The 9,799-nt window shown below is 43.1% G+C and overlaps 1 protein-coding gene across 2 annotated transcripts in view; it reads right to left on the bottom strand.

Annotated features, from left to right (window-relative positions):
- Positions 1–4,197: 4,197 nt before the first annotated feature.
- VPS45 (vacuolar protein sorting 45 homolog) overlaps positions 4,198–9,799 on the bottom strand; it is a 68,390-nt gene continuing 62,788 nt past the window's right edge. For both annotated transcript variants that reach the window (XM_060090456.1, XM_060090458.1), the window contains one exon: positions 4,198–4,812. In XM_060090456.1, coding sequence (XP_059946439.1) covers positions 4,725–4,812 — 88 coding nt within the window. In that variant the 3' untranslated portion in view covers positions 4,198–4,724. The remainder of the gene's footprint in view (positions 4,813–9,799) is intronic.

Below are 9,799 nucleotides of genomic sequence, written 5' to 3'. Positions count from 1 at the left end.
TCTTTGTAGCTCCGGTTACACTAAAGGCCGGCCTCCCTCGCGCTCGCACACACACGCACGCCCGCTCCCCGCCCCTCGGCGCCCTCCATCCCGGCGCCCACGCGGCCCGGGCCCCCGAAAGCTCCTCCGCCGCCCGCCCGCCCGGCCCGGCCCGGCCGCTCCCCCGGCCCGGCGCGCTGTGGGCGGCCCAGCCCGCGCCCCGCAGCTCCATCCACCCGCCCGCTGACGTTGCGAGTTCAGAATAAAGGGCGAATCGCCGAGCCGGAGAGAGTGCGCTCCCTCCACCCGCCTCCTTTGTTTCTGACTCACTGAGGGTGAAGAAGACAGACCTAAACCCCGCCGGAGAACGGCGTCTGAAGGGGCAGGGAGTCCGAGACTCGCACAGACCGCCGGAGCGAGAGGTGGAGCCAGAAAAGACAGCCCGGGCCGACCTGCCGAGAGAGACGGCAGGGGCGGATGGAGCGGATGATAGAGAGACAGGGAGGTTTATGAAGACCGGCGATAACCTAGATCGGGATCCTCTCCCCCTCAAAGCCAAAACAAAAACAAGAACGTGAGCTGGGAGGGCGCGTTACCCAGGACTGGCAACTGGAATTCACACTCCCTAGGTGGTACAGATAGTGGTCTGGGCAGGTCAACCGTTGGGGAAAAGTTTTATGCTTCGGAGGGTAACCGATGTGTAGGGCGACTCCGTGGAAGAGAAGTTAATATTAATACACATTTCTTCTAGCTTACAAAGCCTCAGGCCTTAACTGAGCCTCAGGAGAATAACCCTAAGTACGAGGTACATATTATGATCTCCATTGCACAGAGAGAAAAGTGAGATTCAGAATGGCTGAGGGATTTGCAGACACACTGTAAGTGCTGGCAGGAATAGAACTGTCTGTCTCCAGAGCCCTGGTTTGTTAGACCAAGTGGCTTTACAGACAAGCTCCAGGTGAGGCTTAAACTTCCTACTACCTGGTATCTCTCCCTGATGCACTGACATGTAAAAATTCCATCCTGTCTACCGCAATGCCCAGAGGATGCCCTAGCTGGAGAAGGCTCTGCTGATCACCCCTAAGCCATATCTGCCTCAGAGCCCACACACCAGCATCTTGGTAACTTCATTTTTTCCCCCAGTACCCATTTAATGGGAAGAGGAAAGTCAGGAAACCTAGGTTTGGGTACTAGTTTCATCACTGCCCCGTGGCCTTTGGTCAAGTCACTGAATTTCTTTGGGCCTCAGTTCCTCTACATATTAAGTAGTGACTGCCAATTCCATCAACAAGGAAAGATAGGGGAATATATGAGATAACCCATGAAAGTCCTTTAAAAATACAGTATTGCCCTCTAGGGCTAATTACTAAATAATAATGAGCTAACGAACACATTGCCTGGCATATGGTAGGCAGACAGTAACTTCAAAATGAATACAAATCCCTGGCACAGAGAAGCAGGAAAAAGAAAGGACCCCTTTTTTTAGAGATGTCTCAAGATAAAAGAAAATGTTGGCCAAATTAAGGAGTGGAGTGGTCTTGACTTTTTCTGGTATCTGTCAAATAAAGGAGTGGGCTTCTCTCTTTTCCGAGCCCCCCTTTTCCCCTAATTCAATAATATTCCTCTTAACCTCTTTTCATTTACCATACTAATTAATTCCTGTATTTTAGACTCATATAGAAATGTATCCTTTCAAAATGCTCTCATACATCATTTCTTTAAATCTTTAGTGCCACCTTGTGAGGTATATATCAATAGAATAAATATTATTCCCACTTGGAAAATGAGGAAACAGGGCATGGCAAATCAACGGACTTGCCCAATTTACACAGCAAGTTACTGGCTAAATAGATTAGAATCTAGGTTTTCTGACTCCACTCTGTTTAGGTTTCATACACACACACACACACACACACACACACACACACACACACACTCCCCTTCCCACCATCTCTATTTCCCACCCTCTCTATTTAAAAAGTGATTTAAAAAGAATGAGAAAATCCAGGGTATCTTTATAAGTAAGGAAGCAAAATGTCCCATCATACTGGTGAGAACACTACCCTGTTTGATCTTTTGAGGGCTTGCTTGCCAGGTAGATAGGAGTGGTTTGGACTTTTAGTTTAAATAGATTCCGGTTTATGGGGAAAAAAGTAATTCATGACTTGCCCCATCTTCCTTTAGTCAGCAAATATTTGAGTACGTCCTGTATACAAGGTACTAGGGTCCTATGTGCTATATCAGGCAGGAGCTGGAGCTTTGTGGAACATCAGGCAGAGGGACTCCTAAAAAATCAAAACCCTCCAAAGTAATTTTCAGATTCCAGACCAGATGCATGTGGGCTGGAGAACCTTCCTTGCCTATTTGCTCCTGGAGATGTTACATAAATCTCTGGTTTTCTCTCTCATTAACCTGCACCACTGCACTGCCTCATCTTATCATCCTGCCCCTACCTTCCCTTACTTTGTCTCCCTTTGTCTTGCTACTCATCCCTCTTCCCATAAGCCATACTCCTCCCCTGGCCTGTTCCTCAAGCTTTACTTCTCTCCACCAGGTGAACCTTGTGGCACCTGACTTGGGATCTATGAACTGAGACTATTTCTGAAGACCAACTCATAAGTGAGAAATCTCAGAGTAACAACTTATGGGCTCATTTTCTCATTTTCACAGCACTGTCTCCTCAGTGAGCTTGACATTACCGCACACACAAACCACAAAAATAACTCAGATAACTCAATGTCCTTCTTTGGTGGAGATAAGATACTGGGGGAGGGCTTCGCGGGGGGGCTTCCCTGGTGGCGCAGTGGTTGAGAGTCCACCTGCCGATGCAGGGGACACGGGTTCGTGCCCTGGTCCGGGAAGATCCCACATGCCACGGAGCGGCTAGGCCCGTGAGCCATGGCCGCTGAGCCTGCACGTCCGGAGCCCGTGTTCCGCAACGGGAGGGGCCACAACAGTGAGAGGCCCGTGTACCGCAAAAACAAAACAAAAAAAACAAAAAAACCCACTGGGAGTACTCATGGTGGGGTTACCTCCCTAACTGCATCACCATGGATAAGACACAACTGTCAGTAGCTTTATTCTTAAATTGACTATTTTATAAGTAACTCCACTTAAGCGACGAAGAAGTGAGCCATCAGAGGTAAGGATTTTGAATTGCTGCCTGCATATTTACTGGGCAAAAACTGTTATCCAAACAGTTGTTTACCTAAAGACAAGCACCTTGGCTTTTGTAGAGTAAATGGGACATAGAGGTTTTGACTAGGCATTTCAATCTCTGGAAGAGAGGTCATTAAAAGCATGAGACCTGGGCTTCCCTGGTGGAGCAGTGGTTGAGAGTCCGCCTGCCGATGCAGGTGACATGGGTTCGTGCCCCAGTCCGGGAAGATCCCACATGCCGCGGAGCAGCTAGGCCCGTGAGCCATGGCCACTGAGCCTGCGCGTCTGGAGCCTGTGCTCCGCAACGGGAGAGGCCACAACAGTGAGAGGCCCGCATACCGAAAAACAAAAAAAAAAACAAAAAAAACCCCATGAGACCTTAATTAAAATGACTTTTTTAGGGACTTGCCTAGCGGTCCAGTGGTTAAGAGTCCATGCTTCCACTGCAGGGGGCCCTGGTCAGGGAACTAAGATCCCACATGCCGCGTGGTGCGGCCAAAAGATTGAAAAAAAAATGATGACTCATTTTAAAATGAGTCATTTAAAACAAATAAACAAACAAACAAACAAATAAATTTATTTATTTATGGCTGCATTAGCTCTTCGTTGCTGCACGCAGGCTTTCTCCAGTTGCGGTGAGCGGGGGTGACTCTTCGTTGCAGTGTGTGGGCTTCTCATTGCAGTGGCTTCTCTTGTTGCAGAGCACGGGCTCTAGATGCATGGGCTTCAGAAGTTGTGGCACGTGGGCTCTAGAGCACAGGCTCAGTAGTTGTGGTGCACGGGCTTAGTTGCTCTGCAGCATGTGGGATCATCCCAGCCCAGGGATTGAACCTGAGTCCCCTGCATCAGCAGGTGGATTCTTAACCACTGTGCCACTAGGGAAGTCCCATTGACACCAGAATTTATTATTTGTCTCGACATACTTTACATATCCTTTGGGTAGAGGCAATGCCTTCTCTAAGTTTGGTGTAAAGCCAGCTCATGCCTCATCACATAAATAGTTATTAACCCCAAAGAAACAAAAACAAATCACTTGTGTCTTTTCAGAAAATGGATTTTTATTGTAGTCATACATGGTTTCTCAGTACCACAGAAAATTGCAATTTAGGAACAATTTTTGGATGGCTCTTACAGAAATATGATGGGTTTTCAGAAATGACTTGTTCAGGAATGTGGTTAATGAAAAATAAAAGGGGTCAAGAGAAGAGTCTATAGTATGTGCATCTAATTTTTACTTTTTAAAACTCCTTTAAGCTCTGATAACCCTTTTCTCAAGTAAGATCCCAACAAAATTTGCCAGAAACTAAAGTGATTGTGCTATCAAATACAAGGAATACATTTATTTATTTGATAAAGAAAACATGAGAAAAGTGGGTTGGAATGGGCTCAGACTTATTCTCAACTCACCACTGGAATCTTGGTGTCTGTGCCAACAGTTCAGGATTCAGCAGGCTACCTGGAGATGGGTTATAACAAGAAGCACAAAACCCAAGGCTCTTCTCCAACACCCCTCTGGTCAGTGGAGAAAGCCTGCAGCGAGGCAAGAGGGGAAGTTGCGCCATTCTTCTCACCTCTCCATCACCATTTCATCTTCTGCTTGCTAACCTTGATGTAACTTGAGAGCTGTCCTTGCTTCGGCTATGCAGTCCAGAAGCCAGAACTTCCTCTAGGAAACTGACCAGTAGACTTGAGGTTACTCAAGGGAAAAAAAAAAGCATCTCCAAAACAGAATGTCTTGCTCATGACATTTAACTAGATGAAAGGATATCATGAATAGAATGGAAGAAGCACTGATCTAATATTTGGGTGCAGAACAGAAGCACCAGTTGAGCACTAAAACATCCAGACTAGAAGGAGAACCCCTTTGTGCACTTCCCCAGGGTTCTCACTGTGTCTTTTAGCGTTAAACTTGTAAGATCTGTTAAGACTAATATTTCAGGTTTGAAATTTCTAGTCAGGAACCCAGAATTTTTAAGGGCAAGGCTATTGTACATCAACTCAGAACCATGTTATATCAGCACCTCTTATCTAAACTCCTGAAACTGCCTCAGAACTTGTATTGTGCCTCTAGTCTTTTCTTTATCCAGTCTACTCTCCAAAGCGGCACCACTTTTCTAAGATACAGATTATATCCTGTTGCATACTCTCCCCTCTTCTGCTTTAAAACCTTTATTTTGCTTACAGAATAATATACAGATTAAAATTCAAGGCCCTTCATAATGTGGCCTCATAATAATACTTGTATTTCTTTTGTTCTGAGAACTGGTTTGAGCTGTGTGTAGTATAAACATAGTATATGTATATATGCTATTATCCTCATTTAAAAAATGAAGAAACCAAGCTATAGAGAAGTTAAGTGACTTGCCAAGGTCACAAAAGCTAGTTAGTGTCTTAGCTGGGATTCAAACCCAGCTCTAGAATCCGTGCCCTTGAGTACCACACAATACTCTCACTTGTCTGGTTCTATCTCCCACCAACCATGCAGCCTATGTGCCTTCCATGCCCAACCATTCACTGTTCCCTAAACATGTCCTGAGCTTCCATACCTTTAAGCTTTTGCTCTTATTATGTCCTATGTCTGAAATGATAGACTACCCCTTCTTTGTCTGATGAAATCCCTTTTATCCTTTAAGGCTGAGGATTAAAAGCCACTTTTTCTGTGAAGCCTTCCCAAACTCTCCTCCATGCTGAACTAATCACCCCCATCATTATTATCACTTTGTCCTAGTGCTATTTTAGCACCATATTATTATTAATTAGGTACTCTATACATTATTGATGCCAAAATAGACTGTGAGTTACTTAGGGTGGGACTAACACTTATTCATCTTGGATCTCCAGGGTTTACCACAGAGGCTGACACCTAGTAGGTACCCCATAAAGGTATATGGAATAAATGAAGTAATTAAAATAGCTACCCATTGGCAAGAAAACCTTCTCTATAACACAGGAGTTTGGGGGGCATTACTTATAAGTATGCTGGACTCGTTCTCAGGATACAGATCTATAGCAGATTGAGGGTTGGAGAAATGACCAGGTACCTTATTATTACCACAGCTGTGCAGTCTTAGAGCTGGAAGATTCTAGGCTTAGAAAATTTAAATTCCAAACTCCTTTGCAAAAGAAAAAAATGGTGAAGTAGAGGGAAAGGAGCAGAAGCTAAATTCATCTATTCCTCTACTGAACACCTCTGTTAATACTGGCACCTCTGTCTAGCCTGGCTCTTTGGCCAGTTGGACAGGAGACACTTTGAGGCCAGAAAACAAGTGTCAGGAAATGAGGCAGCATTGCCTTTTTTTTTTGAAAGATAACACAAGAAGTTATTGATTAGGGACTTTTAGTAAGAATGAAACAAATATGCTGGGAAACCCTATAGGAATTTATGAGGTGATCTTTGCTTCACATGAGACTCCTACCTGTGCAAAGGAAAGGAGTAACTTTCCTGAAATTATACTTAAAGATCCTCCTCTGTGTATCAACAAGACCCTACATTCTTTTTTTTTTTAACTTTAGGTGTTTTAGGTATCTATTCTTTTTTTAAAAATTAATTTCATTTATTTATTCATTATTTTTGGCTGCGTTGGGTCTTCATTGCTGCGCACAGGCTTTCTCTAGTTGCGGCGAGCAGGGCTACTCTTTGTTGCAGTGCATGGGCTTCTCACTGGGGTGGCTTCCTTGTTGCGGAGCACGGGCTCTAGGCACACAGGCTTCAGTAGTTGTGGCTGGCGGGCTCTAGAGCGCAGGCTCAGTAGTTGTGGTGCACGGGCTTAGCTGTTCCACAGCATGTGGGATCTTCCTGGACCAGGGCTTGAACCCGTGTCCCCTGCATTGGCAGGCGGATTCTTAACCACGGCGCCACCAGGGCAGCCCAAGACCCCACATTCTTGACTGCAAAGAGAAAACACTATTTATATTTGCCAGGCCTAATTTTGTTCCCCAGGGCCACTGTGGCTTTTTAAAAAGTATCTATTTGGGGACTCTGATGAGTCATTGCAGAATGCTTTAAAAATTATAGGTGATGAATATATTGGTATCTGTATCCCAAACTTTAGACTATGTTTAAAAACAACAAAAAAAGAATGATTTTTCTTTTCTAGATTTGCTTTAAATCAGTCTTACTTAAAAAGCAAACTCAAAAATCCCCTTCCCCTGTGGTACTATAATCCAATTCAATTCAGCTCAGTTCAATTAAATTTAACCAGTATTTACTGAGCATGCATTATGCCATAGGCACTGAACTAGGTGTACATATGAACACTTGTTATGACTCCTAACTTTAAGGGGCTCTCAGAGAGATACACAATCACAGTGCAACATGAGAGATGTTATAAACAGTGATGGTACCAGGAGCTAATCTAGTGGATTAGCACTATTGCTTGCCTTGGTTTGTGCTGTCATCAAGGGTGCTTTCCCAGCTCTATGTAGAGAAGGAAGGTGGGCAGAAAAAATCCCTGATTTTAAAAAGTCAACCTCAAAAAAGTCTTGCATCACACATTGAAAAATAAGTTTCTTCACTTTAAGTCTTTGGTAAGGGACTAGACACTAACATTTATAGGATTTTAAATTTTAATTACTAAAATAATTGAGCTGAACAACTGTGTTCCTAAACAAAGCTACATATTATAACAAAACTATCTATCTATTTATCTATCTATCTACCTACCTATCTCTTTTTTTTTTACTATACTCCACAGATAGAAATTACATGTGAGTTTCTTATTATAACAAAGACATTGCAGGAATTTAGAATCAAATCTGAAGAGTGGTATGATGAAAAAAATGAATGGACATTCTGGGGAGCAGGAAAATAGAAAAAGACTTACAGGAAAATAATGAGAAAAAAACCCAAGATATTTGCCTTAATGGAGTAATAAGCTTCTAATTATAGCCAAATACTTAGCTGGAACATAGGAATTAGTGAGAGAGAAGGATAAGATGTAACTTTTATTTTTTAAAAGACATTATTATTTATTTTATTTTTGGCCGCGTTGGGTCTTAGTTGCGGCACACGGGATCTTTTGTTGCAGCACACGGGATCTTGCGTTGCAGTGTGTGGGCTTCTCTCTAGTTGTGGCGTGCAGGTTTTCTCTTCTCTAGTTGTGGCCCACGGGCTCCAGAGCGCTTAGGCTCTAGCTGGGGCGTGCGAGCTCAGTAGTTGTGGTGTGTGGGCTTAGTTGCCCCGCAGCATGTGGGATCTTAGTTCCCCGACCAGGGATGGAACCCATGTCCCCTGAATTGTAAGGCAGATTCTTTACTACTGGACCACCAGGGAAGTCCCAAGATGGAACATTTTAACATCTTTATTGGAGTATAATTGCTTTACAATGTTGTGTTAGTTTCTGCTGTATAACAAAGTGAATCCGCTGTATGTATACATATATCCCCATATCCCCTCCCTCTTGCGTCTCCCTCCCACCCTCCCTATCCCACCCCTCTAGGTGGTCACAAAACACGGAGCTGATCTCCCTGTGCTATGCAGCTTCTTCCCACTAGCTACCTATTTTATATTTGGTAGTGTATATATGTCAGTGTTACTCTCTCACTTCGTCCCAGCTTACCCTTCCCCCTCCCCGTGTCCTCAAATCCATTCTTTACATCTGTGTCTTTATTCCTGTCCTGCCGCTAGGTTCATCGGAAGCTTTTTTCTTTTTTCTTTTTTTTTAGATTGCATATATATATGTTAGCATATGGTATTTGTTTTTCTCTTTCTGACTGACTTCACTTTGTATGACAGACTCTAGGTCCATCCACCTCACTACAAATAACTCAATTTTGTTTCTTTTTATGGCTGAGTAATATTCCATTGTATATATGTGCCACATCTTCTTTATCCATTCACCAAGATGGAACTTTTAATACCTCAAAATACTGATTACAGTTGTCAGAGCTACCACTGTGTTTTATACCTCTTTGCTGTTTGCACATACTATTCTCTCTGTCTAGAAAGCTGTCTCATCCCTCTCGCATTTAATCTAGTGGAACGATGCATCTTTTAAAACCCAACTTGCTGTCACAATATTCCTCTAGGAATTTACTTGTTTACATGTCTATTTTCCATGTAAGCCTATGAGTTTTTTGAGGGCACAAGTAATACATGAATACATTCTTTTTGTAAAAGTTTTAAAGAGTATACATAAAGTTCAAATCTTCCTTGACTCTTCTTCTCCCCATTAGTCTTTCTAGAGATAACAATTTGATCAACAGACATTTATTAAGCACCTATGTGCCAGGCACTGTTCCAGAAGCTGTGACTATAGCAGTAAGTGAAGTAAAAAAAATTCTGCTCTCATGGAATTTATAGTCCACTGGGGGAGGAGGGAAGATAAGCAAAATTGATAAGTAAAATATAATAATAATGGTGAAAACATATCACTTACTATATGCGAGGTACTATTCTAATGAGATAGAAACTATCCTACTTTACAAAGAAATTGAGGCACAGGAATCAAGTCTTATATCTTAAAAGTGACCAGGTTGTGATGCAAACCCAGACAATCTTGTTCTCTTATTCAAGAGAACTCTCTCTATTATGTTAGATGACTCTCTCTAGTATGTTAGATGAAGAAAATGCTATGGAGAAAAATAAAGCAGGTTTGAAGGAGACTTGGAGGTGATAGTGGTGGTGTGAGATTTTAAATCTAGTGGTCAAGGAAGACCTCAC

Source organism: Mesoplodon densirostris, chromosome 2 (genome assembly GCF_025265405.1).
Source record: "Mesoplodon densirostris isolate mMesDen1 chromosome 2, mMesDen1 primary haplotype, whole genome shotgun sequence".
NCBI lineage: Eukaryota > Metazoa > Chordata > Mammalia > Artiodactyla > Ziphiidae > Mesoplodon > Mesoplodon densirostris.
Note: the sequence above shows the minus strand (reverse complement) of the source record. Positions and strands in the feature narration are given on the sequence as shown.